The sequence below is a fragment of the Oncorhynchus mykiss genome, chromosome 10 (assembly GCF_013265735.2).
Source record: "Oncorhynchus mykiss isolate Arlee chromosome 10, USDA_OmykA_1.1, whole genome shotgun sequence".
Classification (NCBI taxonomy): domain Eukaryota; kingdom Metazoa; phylum Chordata; class Actinopteri; order Salmoniformes; family Salmonidae; genus Oncorhynchus; species Oncorhynchus mykiss.
In genome coordinates this window covers 72941888-72961312 of record NC_048574.1, presented here as the reverse complement: position 1 = coordinate 72961312, position 19425 = coordinate 72941888, and the positions used below count along the sequence as shown (strand labels likewise).

At 42.7% G+C, this 19425-nt stretch overlaps 3 protein-coding genes across 4 annotated transcripts; all 3 read left to right on the top strand.

The window, feature by feature from the left end:
• Positions 1-754: 754 nt before the first annotated feature.
• Positions 755-5120, top strand: LOC110533208 (ladderlectin-like). The gene is made up of 9 exons (XM_036934588.1): positions 755-909; positions 1130-1217; positions 1310-1360; positions 1478-1534; positions 1926-1976; positions 2247-2338; positions 4004-4129; positions 4564-4663; positions 4856-5120. Exons 2-9 carry the CDS (start codon positions 1157-1159, stop codon positions 4927-4929), a joined length of 612 nt encoding a protein of 203 aa, XP_036790483.1. The 5' UTR covers positions 755-909; positions 1130-1156; the 3' UTR covers positions 4930-5120.
• Positions 5121-6576: 1456 nt separating this feature from the next.
• On the top strand, positions 6577-11720 carry LOC110534751. 2 transcript variants are annotated; one of them, XM_036933918.1, is made up of 7 exons: positions 6585-7082; positions 7180-7370; positions 8393-8564; positions 8764-9860; positions 10025-10069; positions 10931-11074; positions 11246-11720. In XM_036933918.1, the coding sequence occupies exons 1-7, from the start codon at positions 6785-6787 to the stop codon at positions 11267-11269; spliced, it is 1971 nt and encodes a 656-aa protein (XP_036789813.1). In that variant the 5' UTR covers positions 6585-6784; the 3' UTR covers positions 11270-11720. The 2 variants fall into 2 exon arrangements, with proteins under 2 accessions (XP_036789814.1, XP_036789813.1); XM_036933919.1 differs by lacking the exons at positions 10931-11074; positions 11246-11720 and having other exon boundaries at positions 6577-7082; positions 8764-9874; positions 9906-10047.
• A 148-nt stretch (positions 11721-11868) lies between these two features.
• LOC110534797 (zinc finger and SCAN domain-containing protein 5C) lies at positions 11869-15016 on the top strand. The gene is made up of 4 exons (XM_036933923.1): positions 11869-12318; positions 12428-12531; positions 12636-12699; positions 12881-15016. The coding sequence occupies exons 1-4, from the start codon at positions 12039-12041 to the stop codon at positions 13963-13965; spliced, it is 1533 nt and encodes a 510-aa protein (XP_036789818.1). The 5' UTR covers positions 11869-12038; the 3' UTR covers positions 13966-15016.
• The last annotated feature ends 4409 nt before the right edge of the window (positions 15017-19425 follow it).

Sequence of the window (19425 nt, the reverse complement as noted above, 5' to 3'; positions counted from 1 at the left end):
ATCATTGTGATCGATGGAAGGTGCATTTCCGAGTGGTAACATTTTTACAACCCCATCCCTCAGCTTTTTTACAGGAACAGGGCAGGATTTGTTATTGTTTCAACTGGTGATTGCAGCTTTAAGTTGGAGAGACTGGAAATGTTAGACAAATCGCTGCAAAATAACAATAAAGTGATTATAACTAAATGAACATACCCCCTACGTTATCTCAAGGTCAATAGTGCTGAGAAAAACGTACTGTAAATTGAATCAATCCATGTCCGTATTGATTTTCCATGTTTACAATTTCCTTATCACAATTATGGTTTTATCATCACTTACTGGAACACACATTCTTGTCCTTGTCCTTGATAAATGCTGTATTTGCATTCGAAATCAGATCTGAAGTATGTACACAAAGCCATTTAGTATATATAAAATGTATAATATGATATTGATATTATATTGACATGGATGATATTGCTTTAATTTTGTATTAAATTGAAGTCAAACTAAATCCTTTCATGTCTGACCCACTCCTTGGATGAAAAGGAAATGGTTTATGGTCGGGAAATAATTAACGTGACTTCCTTGGCAAAGTTCCATACACGATCACAATAAGGACATGTGTGTTATTTTGCAATCTTTTACAGGAACACACCTTCAAACAGGGGCTGGCCATGTTCTGCTGACCTTGAAAATGCTATATTTGAATTCCTAGCATGGGATTTTTCATCTGAAGTATAAATACAGAATCATAAACCGTCAAAGTCCAATGCTGTTTCGTAATTCACAGCACGTGCGTCAGTGAAATCATGCTGGACAGAACAGTACATAAACAATGGAGAAATCTCCACTCATCACTCCATCACTGGCCTACCTGAGGAAGAGTATCTGAGGAGAACAACAGTGATTTACCTACTACAACAGGTAAGAGTCCTATAGTGTCTGTTCCCGAGTGTCAACTTGTCTTATTTTCTCACCCTTTCTTCATTTAATGTATGTATTTACTATGGTGGTGATTAACTTTTAGCTACATTTTTAAGGTTGTCTTCTGTGGGGAAATACTCTTGTCTAGTGGTAGTCTGAAATGATTGTGTATCATTCTCTCTAGTTGATTCTCCAACACGTTCTCTCCCTTTTCATCCAGACAAGCAGCACCACCATCATCACCACCATGAAGGTTCTGATCATCTTTGCACTACTTTGTGTCGCCCTCTCTGCTAGGGCAGCAGCAGGTAAGTCAGCCAAATACTCAACAATGTCACTAATACAGCACAGGGTAATTAATTGTTACTGAATAGTGAAAATAGTTGTTTTCCCCTTTAAGTTCCTGTGGAGAGCGATGCTGTGGCGGTAGAAGAGACAAAAAGTGCCCCAGGTTTGTAGCTCTAATTATGTTTGTACTGAGAGCAGTAATAGAGCACTGAATCAATATTTCTCCCAATTCCCAGTTGAATGAAAGTCAAATTGATTTCCTTGTTCCATGTTTCTGCAGAGGAGGCTGTTGAGGTTGAGGCTCCTGCAGCAGAGGAGAAGCTGAGTGACGCCCCAGGTCAGTTCTTCTCTATAGGCTTTAATCAAGCAGGAGCATCAATGTCTATTGTGGAGCATCACCTCATTTCAGCATCACCTTATTTCCTGATCAATTACAATTACTTCACATTGAAATCTGCTGCAAATACTGTTTGTACATATTTGCTCTAAGTGAGTGTGAGATTGTGTTGTGTATTATGTGCCTTATTTGTTGATAAATTATATTTGAGGCATTCTGTTTTGTCAGACTTCACATAGGTAAGAAACAATGATTTTAACGACCTGTCACCTATAAAATATACCCGTGAAAACAAACATATTTATGTAGTATCTATAACTCCTTGACATAGTGATTTGCTGGTGGCTAAATAGTAATATCGAGGACTGTTTTATTGTTTGTGCTTTTCCAGAAGAGGATGTACAGACTGAGGCTGTTGAAGAGGTGGCTGCGGCACCTAAAGGTATGTTGACACCTTTTATGGTGAATTATGTAAAATAACAACTATCACCTTTACTGGTTCTACGATTGCGGACTTTTTGTACATCGTGCAATGCATGGTCACGCAACGAAAGACTAGTGTTTTTTTTGGTTTTCTTTTAGCAGGGAGGGAAAAAAACACCAGTATGACATCATGTTTTATATTATGAGATCAAAGTTCATACTCCTGTCAATATCAACTCCTTGTATTACGATGTCAAATAATTGTTGTATTTTATCTGCGTGTTCACAGCGGCACGCAGGTTCTGCCCTGACGGATGGTTCAGCTACCAGTCCAAGTGTTACATGTTTGTGAACACTCCTCGGTCCTGGTTCAACGCTGAGGTAATTCATGCACTTCTCAATTTAATATAGGCCTATTTAAAGCGTCTAAAAGCTTGACATAAATTCATAACTATTTTATTATATTTAACCTTCATTTGATCATTGAGTCATACTGAGACCGAGGTCCCTTTTATAGATGAGCCCTGAATTACATAAATTACAGAAAATACACACATCAAAATAGAAATACAAAATGCAAGCAAAAGGAAAAACACGGGGCGGGGCGACAGATAGTTTAGTGGTTAGAGCGTTGATCGAGCTGACAAGACACAAATCTGTCGTTCTGCCCCTGAACAAGGCCGTCATTGTAAATAAGAATTTGTTCTTTACTGACTTGTCTAGTTTAAAAAGGTTCAATAAAAACAAAAAAACAAACACATTCATCAGTAATAAGGTTCTCAATCAGCTTTCTGAATTGCCCTAGAGACACCAGAACATCAAATTTAATAACATTTTGAAGATGATTTGCCTAACTCAGTGGAGACCAAAATGTCAGATAGGCCTAAAGGTGTTTTTCCCCTCTCCTCTCCAATGTCGCGTGGTCATGGGCCTTTTAGGCTAATCTTAATGTCCCTTTTTCTCCCCAATCCCCATTCGATTTGAATGTGACTTGTTGGCCTAGGAATAACCTACTCTTTCATGATCAACTATCGAATGAATATAGTCTATAGGCCTAACGGAGTTCCATCACAGAAAGTTGTTTGCTAATAGCCTAGATTAAACGCAGTAGCTATAGTAAATTGCAAGATAGACTAATCGAATAGGAAGTTTAAACAAACCTTGTAGGTCTACGTGTGTTTAGGCTGCTTGACTAAAGTGTTGGCAAAATAAATTGTGCCATCGGAAAATTCCTTTCTTAGCCAATATTATAAGCCTACACATAGACTGCTGTCCATAAAAGTTGCAGTAGCCTAAACGTTTCTTTGACAAATTAAACGTATAATCTAATATTTTGGATAATATTGTCGAAAGTGTTTATGCGTGTCCTTGAATTGCGCAACGGGCAATCGGGTATAAACACTCGCAGCATCAATAGCAGGAACAAAAAATACATGATAAGTCTGTCGGAGTTGTCTCACGAACAACTTTATTTTCAATAACTTAAATATTGTGTATTTATATATAAAGTCAACAATAATCAGATAAAACGATTTATTATTTAGCCTATAATATTCTTTATAACACTGAATTGGCTTCGACTAAAAACGAATAGGTCGATAATTATCATTAGGCTATATGCCTTTTGCCTACATAACTGTAAAGATCCTAAATACAATCAGAGAAAACAAATCGATATTTATAACATACTTCATAACACTTTTTTACAAAAATAACATTGGCTTATGCTAAAAACGAATAGGCTTTAGGACATGCATTTTGCCTATCGAACTGTACAAGTACTAAATAAGATAATAACATAAATATAGCAGCCAAAATTAAATAAGTAGCCTACGAAAATAACCTATATTAGTGCAAATCAATAAACAGTGCAAATAAGTCTTTCAAGGTTTGACAGAATATGTTTAGCCTATTCTATAGGTTCTGTCTTTCGAATAAGACGTATCTGGATTTGAATAGGCCTAAAGGCTACATTTAAAATGCAATAAAAAAAGTGCAATTAGGAACCATTGTGTCTCACCCCTCACCTCCCCGCTCTTCTTTCAGGAACATTGCAATGAACTGGGCGCCAGCCTGGCCTCCGCCAGCTCCTCCCCCGAATATCGTTACCTGCAACAGATAACCAGAACAGCCAACAGAGCCACCGCCTGGATCGGTGGATTCTACCTCCAGGTGAGAGAAAGGGTTGCCCGACATAGTGAGTTTTTCACATAGTGAGTTTTTCGACATAGTGACCTGACCAGAAACAATTCTCGGTCCTGGAGCTTCCCCCCCAAGAACAGGAAAAACTGTAAAAACAGTTATCTTTGTGAAGAGACCAGGTCTGGCCCTGGGGTCATCTCTACCAGGTGCCATATAGAACAGAAACATTAACTCATGCTATGGATAAAACCTTATCTCTTTAGGTTTTATCACCCAAAAGACATCATAAATCTCCTGTCAGTGTTATCTCCCAGTGTCCCACTTTCTGTTCACAATAGAGTTATAAGAACCCTCTATTCGGTTGCAAAAAACAACCATTTGATGCAATAAAACTATTACAACATAATCTTGCAATTTTGCTCTCACAAGCTGTAGCTAAGACTTATGACTCTTTGTTTACTCAGGGATATTGGATGTGGATCGACCGCTCAGGAATGTATTACACCAATTGGTACAGCCAGAGCACCGCAACCAGCAACTCCTGCATGTACCTGCAATCTGCTGGTAAGACATGAACTTAAAGATGTTCAGCCTGGTCTCATGGACTAGACTTAACATAGTAAATGTAAATCCGGAACACTCACATTAGTATGATATTACCTGAAAAGTAATGACAGGTAGCCTGGTCCCAGAACTGTATGACGTGTTAAAATATGCCAGATAAAATTACTAAGATTTTTGTTTGTCTTTTTGTAGTGGGCCAGGGCTGGAGGAACCTCGGATGTGGCACACAATACCCATTCATCTGCGTGCACAACTATCGCTGTTAGTCAACAAGATATTGCTAATTGCTTGACACCTTTTCAAACCGCTTTCAACATTGGCTTTGTTTACTACTGACTGTAAGTGACTTTATGTGTTCGCCAACGGGCTAAATGTGATGCAATTTCAAATGTAATTGCCCATTTTATGTACCTCAACCTGTATTGTTGTCCTGTAATAAACATTTTTTTAAGTACTTTATGACATTGCATAGGCTAGTACTTTCTGGAAGATGGCAGTATTGTCTACGATAATCTCTGGCTCTGAAAAGGGGCAATATAACAACATGGATATGGTGCTTTTTGTTGACAGCATAGAATGGGATGAGAAAAGGTTTGAGATGACTGAAAGTCTGGAAAATCTTCAATGTATTTATTGAGTCTTTATTGAGCCTGTCTTTGGCTTGGCTAAGGCTCTGTTAAATCGAGTGAAGGGTGTGGATAGAGGTGTGTTTGGATGGGACATTTGGCACAGAATGTTCTAACGGCCTTATTTGGATAAGAGGGTTTCCAATAGGCAACGGTCAAGAACGTCGCTGACAAATCAAATTGTATTTGTCACATGTGCCAAATACAACACCTTACGGTGAAACGCTTCCTTAACCAACAACGTAGTTAGGAAAAATAATTGTATTTACTAAAATAAACTGAAGTAAAAAAATAAATATATAATAATGAAAGGGCAACAATAAAATAACAGTAGCGAGGCTATATACAGGGTGCACCGGTACAGAGTCAATGTGTGGGGGGGGGCACAGGTTAGTCAAGGTAATTAAGGTAACACGCGTTTAAGATAATATGTACATGTAGGTAAAGTGACTATGCGTAGATAATAACAGAGAGTAGCAGCAGCGTAAAAGGGGTGGGAGTGGCGGGGGGTCAATACAAATAGTCCAGGTAGCCTTTTGATTAGCTGTTCAGCAGTGGCTTGTGGGTAGAAGCTGTTAAGAAGCCTTTTGATTAGCTGTCCAGCAGTCGTATGGCTTGTGGGTAGAAGCTGTTAAGAAGCCTTTTGGACCTAGACTTGGTGCTCCGGTACTGCTTGCCGTGCGGTAGCAGAGAGAACTGTCTATGACTAGGGTGTCTGGAGTCTTTGGCAATTTTTAGGGCCTTCCTCTGACACCACCTGTTATAGAGGTCCTGGATGGCAGGAAACTTAACCCCAGTGATGTACTGGGTTGTACGCACTACCCTCTGTAGTGCCTTGCGGTCAGAGGCCGAGCAGTTGCCATACCAGGCAGTGATGCAACCAGTGCTCTCGGTGGTGCAGCAGATCACGTTGTCTTGGTCATTCTATATCTGTGGTAAAAGCAATAAACATATATGATGTACTGGAAATTAATAATTTTACTTTGCACAAGATCTTGAGACTAATACAACCTCCATATAGTTTGTCTGGGGTTAAGATTACTCCAGTGCTCAGTTTATAACATGATAACATGATAACATGATAACCAATAACCATTAAAAAAAACATTGATTTACTCAATGTTAAACAATGATTCTGCAAACCATAGGAATAATTCATTCGTTTTTCCTCTCTAACAAGCTGTCGTCAGAGATGACCCAAAATAATATTTAGTGCTCAAAGATTTGACTCTGGATAATGCACATTCTAGTCTCCACGCGGTAGGTGGCGCTTTCTAGCTTTCTGTCTAAACTTTCTGAACGCTGATCGGATGCGTGCGCAAAGACACAGTTATTAAAGATGGCGGCGCATTGACAACAATCCAGGTATTCTTACAAATATTACTACTTCGTGAACAAGCTGGGGACAAAATCGTTTATTAGACGTTTTGAATTATTTTGAATCGTCATAGCTATCAGTAGTTGTGACCAGGTTTCACAAAAACAAGTGTTTAAAATGTCGGTAACGCGTGTTTTGCATCAACGGATAAGCTCTGTCATGGGCATACTAGCCTCAGCTGCTGTGACCGAGATTTGCAAGTTAGTGGACGATTGCTGTGGAGCGTTACGTGTAGAAGTCTCTCAAAGCAAGGAGCAAATCCTATTGCTAGAGAAGCAACTCAGCCTGGCGGAGTCGAGGTACAAGTCGGTGAGTGGCAAAGGGCTGACGCCTGTCACCGGCGACTCACCAATAATCAACAGTTCGTCGGGCGATTCACCCGCGGCGAATGCCGATGATGCGGACGAAGACGAAGGTAGGCTACCGATTTTTTCCAAATGCCTGTTGTCAGCCTTTGAGCTAATGATTTGCTAAGAATTGGTCAAGTTGACCTCTCACTCTCTCTTTTCCAGTTAACACTCTTGAGGTGGACGGTGTCAATGGCAATCAGCACGCTCTGTGGAAAGAGGTATCCACAGCACCAACTGATGAGGCTGGGCCCCTCACACTGACCCCTGGCCCCATAGTCAGTTCCAATGAGAACACTGGGCCCCCCGCAATGACCCCTGACCCCATAGTCAGTTCCAGTGACATACCCAGAAAGGTAAGAAACTGTACACATAGTAAATAACATTTTTGTGGATACAAATATACTATATATACAAAAGTATGTGGACACCCCTTCAAATTAGTGGATTCGGCTATTTCAGCGACACCGTTGTTGACAGGTGTATAAAATCGAGCACACAGCCATGCAATCTCCATAGACAAACATTGGCAGTATAATGGCCTTACTGAAGAGCTCATTGACTTTCAACATGGCACCATCATAGGATGCCACCTTTCCAGGAAGTCAGTTTGTCAAATTTTTGCCCTGCTAGAGCTGCACCGATCAACTGTCAGTGCTGTTATTGTGAAGTGGAAAAGTCTAGGAGCAACAATGGCTCAGCTGCGAAGTCGTAGTCTACACAAGCTCACAGAAGGGGACCGCCGAGTGCTGAAGCGCGTAGAGTGTAAAAATCCTCTGTCCTCGGTTGCAACACTCACTACCGAGTACCAACTGCCTCTGGAAGCAACGTCAGCACAATAACTGTTCGTCAGAAGCTTCATGAAATGGGCTTCCATGGCAGAGCAGCCACACACAAGCCTAAGATCATCATGCACAGTGCCAAGTGCCGGCTGGAGTGGTGTAAAGCTCGCCGCCATTGGACTCTGGAGCAGTGGAAACTCGTTCTCTGGAGTGATGAATCACACTTCACCATCTGGCAGTCCAAAGGAAGAATCTGCCTGCCCCAATGTGTAGTATGAACTGTGTCAGAAAATAACGGTGGAAGAGGAATAATGGTCTGGGGCTGTTTTTCTAGTGGAAAGTCTGTTATAACAGCAAAGGGGACGAACAGATGTCCACATACTTCTGATAATGTTTTTGTAGAGTAGACAAGACATGGCTTTCTGATGTATTAATGTAGGAAACAAAGAATTGTCATTTCTATACAAAACATTTTGTATCTGCATGTTGCTGAACTATTGGTCCCCAATTTGGGACCATGTAGAATTTGCGTCTGGATTTTCGGACCATTTTCCCTTTATTATTGACTATTCATTATTGTCTTTGTTTTTCCACAGCAACATATTACCAGTTTCCGAGTTGGTGAAACTCCCAAGATACAACCGTGCACCACGTGCTGCTCCCTCTACCACTGCCCCTTCTGCCGACCGTCTGCGTTCAAACCCAACGAGTTACACCGGATCATCCCACACATCCAGAGCCACCTGAAAAGTGCAGTTCAGAATGACGGTGAGGGGAACTTTGGAAACCGCAGTGTCAGAAAATAACGATTTCCTTGTACTCAATAATGCTTTGTAGTTGTTCAGTTGAGTTGTATGAATGCCATGTTGTACGTGCTAATGTCCTTGTACACTTGACTTTTTAAAGTCACTATCTAACATTCTTTTTTTTTTATACTGATTGTTTTATTGTCACCCTTTTCTGTCAGAGTACATCGTCTACAACTGCAAACTGACGTGCAGAGACTACCCTCACTACCACTGCAGCTATTGTGACCATGTACTCTGCAGAAAAGCGTTGTTTATAGAACATTTCAGAGCTTGCAGAAAGCGGAACGGGACTCAAAGACCTGCCCGTGTCCCAGCTCAATCTGTTGCTCCGCCCCTCCAGCAACATCCCTCTCCAGCCCAGAGACCTCTCGCCCATGCAACATCCACACCTGCCCGTGTCCAAGCTCAATCTCCATCTGTTGCTCCGCCCCTCCAGCAACATCCCTCTCCAGCCCAGAGACCTCTCGCCCATGCAACATCCACACCTGTCCTGCCTCTCACATCTATACCTGCTGTCCCTTCCAGCTCCAGACCTGCCACCCCTCCGAGCTTACCAGTCGCTCTTCAAACTCTAAACACAGACACACCTCCAATGGAAAAACCAGATGCTTCTGCCAGTCACAATCCGGTCACACGCCAGGATTCGGAACCCTCCTCGCCCGAAGTGTACAGCTGCCCTCCGACGCCGCAGATTGAGACTGAGAGACCGCCAAGACCTTCCCAAAGGGACGCAGTTCCTGTACAGACTCAGTGTGACCACTGCGGCATCATCCTAAACAAGAAGAACTTCAAGGTTCACATGAAGAGGAAACACCACAAAGAGTACGTCGCTGCAGAGAACGAGGAGGCCCTGAGGAGATACCTGGCCGAATCCAAGATGGCCGTGCCACCCTGGTGCCGTGCCACCAAGGTCCAGTGCGATCTCTGCGGAATCAGGCTGAACAAGAAGAATTTCAAGAACCACATGAAGAGGAAACACAAGGTGAACGTGACGGCGTCGGCCTTCCAGGAAGCTTTCGACCGGTGCCTGGGCGAACAAGGCCTGTTGGTGGTCGAGAGCTCGTTGCCCGGCTACACTTATACTAGGACGCAGGAAAGAGGAAGGCGGAGGGAAGAGCGGGACGATGACCTCTTTCCGGACATCGACATGGAAGAAGAACAAAGCGACAGGTTCCCGGACGCCGGCGCACTACTGGCCCAGGAAACGGACCTGGCGACCCAGCAGTTGCAAGGAGAGAGAGTGCTGACTGGAATGGTAAACTGTCAATGGTTGGGTTTAATATGGTTGGGCTTATAGAGGGTAGGGGAGAGAGGTAGGCCAAATGAAAAGACAATGTCTGATTATCTCACTGATTCAATACAACTCAGAGATCAGTACTCTAGAACCTAACTATTCACTAACTTCTTCTTTATTCCCAGAATCCTCAGAGGTACCATGGTCTGGGGAAACCTCATCTCCTGGAGGTAAGTACAGTACCTGTAGATTTATCTCACATAGAACAACCAGAATCAATTTCCTTCTTTCCTAATATCAGATTTAAATCAAAGTTTGTCACGTGCGCCGAATACAACAGGTATTACAGTGAAATGCTTACTTACAGGCTCTAACCAATAGTGCAAAAAAGGTATTAGGTGAACAATAGGTAGGTAAAGAAATAAAACAACAGTAAAAAGACAGGCTATATACAGTAGCGAGGCTATAAAAGTAGAGAGGCTACATACAGACACCGGTTAGTCAGGCTGATTGAGGTAGTATGTACATGTAGATATGGTTAAAGTGACTATGCATATATGATGAACAGAGAGTAGCAGTAGCGTAAAAGAGGGGTTGGTGGGTGGGACACAATTCAGATTCAGCCCAGTTAGCCAAACCGCTGACTCTTTGTTTTTGATACTCCATACAGGATTCAACTGAAAATAACGATTGGATTACCATTCATATAATAAACATACTTATGTTATGATGATTCCTCACGAAACTAGAACCAAAAAAATACAGTGATTTGGGGGATATTCACAATGTAATCTATAGAAGGGTTCTTAAATATGATTTAAGATACAAATGTCAACAATCCTTCCTCCAAAGGACACCAATATTGATTAAATTGAGTGAAAATCCCCCAAATCACAATTTTTGTTTCTAGTTTTGTGAGGAATCACCCATAAATACCATCTGGAGTTTGACATGTAGCCTACCTAGTGACTTTCCTGGCCTCTTTTATATACAACTCCACTGCTTTAGGCACCGAATGTTCAACAACAAACACTTAACCAAAATAGGCAGCTAAAACACTGGAACCATTGAAATGATGCACTTTCTTGCAGCTTCCTCTTGAGTCGCTGGTGTGGATCTTCCGGGACGTACTGCGTGTGGATGGAAAGAGAGGCTACTGGAACCTGTCTCTGGTCTGCAGAACCTTCAATGCCATCCTGACAAATGAAATCATCAGGAAGTACTCCACGGGGAAGGTTAGTATCGACAACAACATACGTCTATAAAAAAAAAAGCATATGTTAAACAGGCAAAAAATATATATTTGTTCATTCAATGTCATGCAGTGTTTGTTCTGAGGACAGTTTCATGTACCATGTGTTTCCAGATAAAGGAATGTCTGACAATCTGTTCTGTGTTTCTTTTAGAGATCTGATCCTGAACCCCAGTAGTTACTGAAAGGAGGAGAAGCCAGTACATTGTGCTTACAGGTTACTGTGAATGACATAATGTGCTAATATGCTCACTGCATACACACCTATTACCAATGTTATTACTACCAATGTTTATTTTTTTTATTTACAACGTTCTCATTTATTGTAAAAACAAAAAGCAAAATGTTATATGTTATCTAGTTGTTTTGCTATCGCTGAGGACTATCTGAAATCCCATTGGCTATTTATTCATTCTATATTCAGATTTTGTATATCTTTTTACTGTTACATTGTTCAGAGTTAGAGTGCGTTCTCAGTGTGGTGCTTCAGTTAGTTTTCAGACTACTAACCCTTAGCCTACTCAATTAAATGACTTTTAATTGAAGGAATGTATTTATTCCTTTATAATTCAGTTGTATTCTGATTTTGTATTTTTGTACTTGAACTAAATAGTAAAATCATTTTTGGATGACGGTGTGTGTTTTGATTTAATTCACAACAGGCTGGTTTTTAAAACATTTGATTGCTTTTTAGTAGGAGCAACATACAATATGATTCAGCAGCAGGTGGCAATGTTGGAACATAAGTCGTATGTGTAAGCAACCTTTATTTTGAAAAGCCAGCCTTTATTTCGGAGAAATTATCCAGGAAGTAGCCGAAAAATGTTTGTTTATAAAAAATAGTGTAACGTCTATGGCCTTAATTGTGTAGTCTCAAGACGTTGACTGAGCACTTAGTTTCAAATTACTATAACATAAGTGTTTAACATAAACATAGTGCTAAGGACATGTACGATACAGTCGCCTTTAACGCTCAGCTAGCCTCCATCGTCGAGGTTTTGGCGAATGCAGCCGTTGCCGAAATCTGCAAACTTGTAGATGACGGCCATGCTGCTTTACGTTTGGAAATTTCCCATAGCCAGAAAGAAATTGATAACCTGCGGAGGAAGCTGCTTTTGACAAAATTCCAGAATTCTCGACGAAGCGCAGAGAAATTCGGAGCCCTCCGACACACGGTCAGCAGGCGGGACACAGATCTTGTTAGCCGGGCAAGAGGGAGCTTCCAAGGAAAGTCAACAGGCATACTTGGATTTTGTTTTACCATCTTTGAAAACGTAAAAAAATAACAGGTAATGTATAATATATAACGTTTGAGGGTTTCTCTTTTCTGGTGCAGTGGAGAATCGCTGTGCCGAGCGTAAAGGGAGAAATTTTACGCAGGATGCCACCAACTGGAGAGACGCAGGACTCACAGCGACAGACAAGGATGTGGGCATGCCGGTCAGTTGTCATACACACGCCCAAATGTATTAGTTTTTTTTTTCATATTTCAATGGTGGTGGGGGAGTTTTTCTAATAAATTGTTTCTGATGAATACAAAACAGATGGCAGATATGCAAGAGATGCCTCTTATCAAAATGGAGAACCTTGCCACCAGCAGCCCGGAAGGTATTTTTGTTCAACTTATCAAGTCCATAGAATATACACTTTATGTTGAGTAAAGCCTTCAATGTTTATTGCCGTATTTGATTAACTTCTTAGTCATTATTCATAACTAATAAATAAGGCAAAGAAGAATCAGTCTCCACTATAGGAAGCTGATGCTGTGCTTTACGTTGACTCATTTCAGAGATTGTCCAACCAGTCAGTGAGAGCAGTGAGAAGATCATTGTGCCAGAACCAGGTTCTTCATCATCTACTGAACCCACAGATCTTCTGGACCAGCAGGGCAACAGACACAGAGCTCCAGACACCTCACTCAATATAGAACCTGAAAACCAGACGTTCCAGCATCCAGCGTCACAATACAACAGAGCAAGACAGGACCATCAGGTTGCTGAGGGTGTGACCTGGGAAACTGACCATCAACCCATAGAATACAGCCTGTCCCATTGGACAGAGAACCAAGAGACTGACAACCCAACTGTGAATGCTCCTCATAATTTAGGGCCAGACTCCAAGAGGCTGTCTGAACATCCAGAGAGGAGAGGGGTGCCTGGTAACTCTGGGGTCTACATGTCTGCTTTGGGCTCTCTGGACTGGGTGCCTGATGTGGTGCTGGTGGACTCAGTTCCCATTAAAGTGGAGGCAGATATGAGTTCAGAATGGAGCATAACTGGCCAAGAGGTGACATCTGGAGAGGTTTGTTCAGACAGCAGGCAGCTTGTGGACAACAGAGGAATGGAGTCTGGACAGACAAAGTGTCCCCCTGACACTCAACATGCGGAGCAAGGGACAACTGTAGGATCAAGGTCCAAGTTGCCAGATTTCAATGGACTGTCCAACCGAAACAGCTTTTCATCCCCAAGGGTTACTCTCCACCAGGTTCCCCGAAGAGGGAAGCCAGTCCACTTCCCGAATTTCAACAGAGGCTCCACTTCTTCACCGAAAGGCATAGAAAAGCAGCCACAACAGCTGACATCTCACTCCACCCAGAGGCAGCTCCGGTGCAGCCTCTGTGGAAAGCCCTTCCCCAAGCCGGCGCACCTGCAGAGGCACATGCGGGTCCATACGGGGGAGAAACCGTACGGCTGCAGCCACTGCACCAAGCGCTTCTCCCACAGCCACCAGCTGAAGATGCATGAGAGGGTGCACACCGGAGAGAAACCGTTTCAATGTGTCTACTGTGGGAAGTGCTTCACCCAGTCTGGCCACATGAAGAAGCATCTCCTTGTCCACACTGGTGGCAGGCCACAGGACATTGTGCTGCCCTGAGTGTTCCAGGGTGAAGTTTCCCCTAGGTACAGATCTTGGATCAGTTTCCTCTCCCCAATCCTAACCTTAAACATGTGTCCTTAAAAAATGCAGAACTGCCCCAAGATCAGCATCTAGGGGCAACTTCACAATAATGATAGGCAGGGCCAGGAGTTTCCCTCACCATGTGACCAGACCAGGGAATAATTCCTGTCCCTAGTTGTAAGGGGAATGGCTCCACACTATTGGGGTTTTCATATGAAGACTGGGTCCGTGTGTTTTTGTATTGTTTTATTGGAAGTATTTAAGTTCTTGTTTTTCAATCAACAAACAAAACAATCCACATTCACAGATGTGGCAGAAATAAAAAATAAACAAACAACACATTTGCAGCAGCACTATCCGTGAACGTGTTAGCTATTTCCAGCTTTAACTGAGACAACGAGCAAATAACTTGTTTTTACAGCATGTATATACACACATTTCTGTCCAGTTTGAAATATAGTTGAGTAGTGGGTCACAAGTGAGCTTTTCAAGAGGAAGAAAGTCAACAATCTGGTCAATCCACATTTTAAATGTAGGACAGGAATTAGAAGCTCACCTTGGTAGAATACATTTTTTTTTAGCAAAGTATGTGATAGTCATAAACACATTTTCTCTGTTTAGATCAATAACAAAGTCCTGCTAAGCATTAAGAAGATGGCCACGGGGTCATATCAAACTACATCTAATATTTTCTATGCAGCAGTATGTATAGATTGCCAAAATCTGTCCGTCTCCCCGCAATGCCAAAACGCATGCATGTAAGATCCACTTTCAGACACAGGAGGTTGGTGGCACCTTAATTGGGGACGACGGGCTCGTGGTAATGGCTGGAGCAGAATTGGTGGAATGGTATCAAACACATGTTTTCTATGTGCCATTTACTCTATTCCAGTTGTTACAAATCGTCCTCCCCTCAGCAGCCTCCACTGCTTTCAGATGTACGTCTTTTACAATCAGGAGAAATGTCTGTATTCATTCTATGGAGTCTCACTGTGGTGTAATACAATTTGTACAACATTGAAAAAAATATATATATTTCATTTTTATATTAGTAGAGGAGCAGTATACCCTGTCGCAAACATCCGTCCATAACTCATCACTGATAGTCAGACAAAGGTCCTTTTCCCAGATTATTTTCAAAGGAGTAAAGGAAGAGCCCACATTCTCAGATGGGAGTCTAAAGATATAGGAGATTTTGCCTTTGATGGATTGTGCTGTAGCAAGAAGGGTCTCAACTTCATTGAGCTGAGCTCTAAACCTCCTCTCGGAAGTGACATGAGGAAATTACGTGTCTAATTTGAAGATATTTAAATTGGATCTTGGCACATTGAATTCACTGCAGAGTTCTTGAGAGTATTTCAGGGATGTTGTGTTCTGATGAAACCGGTCTGAAAAGGTCCTGAACCCTAGAGTATGCCAAAGTTGAACGTTGGCATCACTCAGGGCTTTTGTCAAGTCTGGGTTGCATACTATATGCGTGTGAGAGCATATTTGGGAGGAAATGCCAAGGCATTTCTTGAAGTCCTACTAGTAGGGTGTTGTAATCACAAGTTTAGGCTTTTTCTTTTGTGAACCTTTATTTAACTAGGCAAGTCAGTTAAGAACCAATTCTTATTTACAATGACGGCCTAGGAACAGTGTGTTAACTGCCTTGTTCAGGCGTAGAACGACAGATTTTTTTTATCTTGTCAGCTCGGGGATTCAATTTAGAAACCTTTTGGTTACTGGCCCAATGCTCCAACCACTAGGCTACCTACCTGCCCCACTAGGCTACCTGCCCATTTCACTAAAGTTAGTGAATATAATTAAGCTTCATGGCAATGAACCACAGGATTGGGCCTCTGTCTGAATCCACATAGTCTTGTCTGTTTGTGATCCATGTTAGCATGTTGTGGATTTGGGCAGACCAGTAGTACAATTGAAGGCAGGGAAGGGCAAGACCACCCTTAGATTCAGGTTTCAACAGAGTGGAGAACTTGATCCTAGGTTTTTTATTGCCCCATATAAATTTGGTGATGCTTTGGTTAGTTGTTTTGAAAAAAGAAACTGGGAGATAGCATGGGAGCATCTGAAATAAATAGTTCTGTCTAGGGAGGATGTTCATATGGATCACATTGATTTTGACGACTAAACTAATCCAGGTTCGGAGATCATTCTTGCATTCTTGCTCCTTCAATTGTGCGCCGCACTATGGGACTCCCAATCACGGCCGGATGTGATACAGCCTGGATTCCAACCAGGTACTATAGTGACGCCTCTTGCACTGAGATGCAGTGCCTTAGACCACTGCGCCAGTCAGGAATATTGAGAGAGAAAACATTGGATTTGTTCAAATGTATCTTATATCCTGAAAACTTGCCTTACTGAGCAATTATGTCTAAAATGGGAGGGATTTCTCAGCGTTGGCTATGTAGACACCCATAATACTTGGATTTCTCCTCATCAACTCCGCCCCTAACAAGTAGAGCAGATCGGACAGCGAGCGTCCATGTCTGTACCACGTCCCAAAGAGAATCTGTCAGAGTTCAGACCATTAGTAGACATCATTCAATGAATGAAGACCCTATATTCTCATCGAAATGCCATAAGGTTTGAGGCCAGACTGAGAACAGATCGGTCCACTCCATCCACCAGTACAGGGGTCTTCTTTGCATTTACTTGGTCTATAATATCAAAAAGACGGCGAATCTTATCAGAACATTACCTGCCGCAAATTAATCCAGTTTTATTATTTTGGGAAGAAGAGTGTTTAGTTTTTTGGCAAGCAATTTGGTCATTATTTAGTAGTCGAAGTCCAACGGGATGAGCAGGAGAGACGGTCCTTGTCTATTTTAAGCAACACTGTAATACGGGCTGTGTACATAGTCTGGGAGAGCTCCATGTTTGCAAAGATCATCCAGCATTGGCATGAAAATAGGGCTAAACTGGGGCCAAAAAGCTTTGTAGAACCCTGGGAAATGCGTCTGGGCCTGGGAACTTGTTAGGTGTCATGGAGATGATTGTCTCGCGGACCTCCTCGTGGGTGAGGGGGGAGTTGAGATCTTCTTGGTCTGTCTCTGATAGTTTGGTAGCGAGATTCTCTAGAAATTAATGGAGTTCTGCATCTGTATATTTTTTCAGTACAAATCATGAAAAGTGACCTATATCTTATTTGGATCATATGTGACCTTGTCATCTGCTGTTCGGATGGCCATGATTGTACACTGGCTGCTCTTTTTAATTGGTATGCAAACAATCTGCTAGGCCTATTGCTATACTCGTAGTATTTCTGTTCAGTAATCATGAGTTTTGAAGTGTCGCAGGGCTCCTTGGTGACGAATCCTGAACTCGTTTGGGTATTTGCATCCCCTGAAAATGCCTCGGTCAGTTAAGGTTTGTTCAACTCTAGGTGCTTTCGGCGTGTTCCAGCTGAAAGGTCCTGGAGCAAGGTGAGTTTGGCTTTCCCCCACTGTGATGGCGTGGATTTTCGATACCTGTAGCACTCGTTCCTTGTTGATGAATCTCAGGAAGTGTATGGTGGTTGGGCGCGGCGGCTGCTGGTGGAGACCTCCGTGCTCGGTGAGCTCTCTTCAGTTCTATGGGCCTGTCGGGGGATAGGTGGAGCCACTCAGGGAGTCAGTCTTGCAGGTAGCGGATCTGTGGCTGTTTTCTTTTTCGGCCATGTTTAATAAAAGACAGTTTATTCCGGTTTAAATGCACTCCTCTGTTTTATTTTCCAGATGCTACATTTTCTTTTTAGCAGAGGTTATTGTTTCCATAGCATCTGCCAGTGAGTTTTCAATGGATAGGAATCTCCCCTCTGCCTCATCCAGGCACCCCACATTGAGGGCTATCTTGTTATTGATGGCAGGCAGGGCATTTTCCAGGGTTGTCACTTTGCCCCCTATTGCACTGAGCTGAAAGTTAATGCCATCTAGTTTGATGTTGAGTTCTGTACATTGGGATCTCAGCTCAAATAATTTCTTCAATAGAAGATGAGGTTGGCAGTAAGGCCTCGGGAAGGGACAGGTCCTCATGATCCTGGCTAATGGTGCTAGCTTTTTGTGAAGCAAGCTGTTTCTTGGAGGCCTTTTTTTTTGTGGCTATTGTTCGAGCACGTGTAAGCACATGTAATGTCGCCTTTTGTAGCCGCCATGGTGTATTTGACTAAAGCTAATCGGGTTTATTAACTTGAAGTGGAGGTCAGATTAAGATTTGTCAATTACTCGAGCTCCATCTCGTTCAAGGTCTGTGTTTTTAACAGTTTGGATGGTTTCCACATTGAACACTACCCTTTGTGTGTAGTGGTTGTGTATTTAGTTCAGCTGGCTTGATCCAGAGTCGATTCGATTAATTTAACCTTTATTTAACTAGGCAAGTCAGTTAAGAACAAATTATTTTTTACAATGATGGCCTACTCCGGCCAAATCCTAACGACGCTGGGCCAATTGTGCACCGCCCTATGGGACTCCCAATCACGGCCAGTTGTGATACAGTCTGGAATCGAACCAGGGTCTGTAGTGATACCTCTAGCACTGAGATGCAGTGCCTTAGACCGCTGTGCAACTCGGGAGCCCTGAGTCATTGATAATGTATAAGGAGGATTTTAAACATCCTCATGAATTTGTATTGGTGCAGTGGTGAACCAAAGAACAGCAATTAAGAATTCAGGAAGCTCTGGACAGATGCCTGGGTGAGCAAAGCCTGTTGGTGATTGAGAGCTCGTTGCTTGGCTCCTCTCTTACCTGGATGCAGGAAAGAGGAGGATTCACATGCCAGTTGCAATGAGTTTCTGAGTCCCAAAATTAGAATTCATAGAACCCATTCAAACAGAATTATCTATGGTTTATTCATTTCTACTGACTCTGAAAAACACAAAAAAAGACGCCCAGGGTCCATGCTCATCTGCGTGAACGTGCCTTAGGCATGCTGCAAGGAGGCATGAGGACTGCAGATGTGGCCAGGGCAATAAATTGCAATGTCCGTACTGTGAGATGCTTAAGACAACGATACAGGGCGGACAGCTGATCATCCTCGCATTGGTAGACCACGTGTAACAACACCTGCACAGGATTGGTACATCCGAACATCACACCTGCGGGACAGGTACAGTATGGCAACAACAACTGCCCAAGTTACACCAGGAACGCACAATCCCTCCATCAGTGCTCAGACTGTTCGCAATAGGCTGAGAGAGGCTGGACTGAGGGCTTGTAGGCCTGTTGTAAGGCAGGTCCTCACCAGACATCACCGGCAACAACGTCGCCTATGGGTACAAACCCACCGTTGCTGGACCAGACAGGACTGGCAAAAAGTGCTCTTCACTGACGAGTAGCGGTTTTGTCTCACCAGGGGTGATGGTCGGATTTGCGTTTATCGTCGAAGGAATGAGCGTTACACCGAGGCCTGTTCTCTGGAGTGGGATCGATTTGGAGGTGGAGGATCCGTCATGGTCTG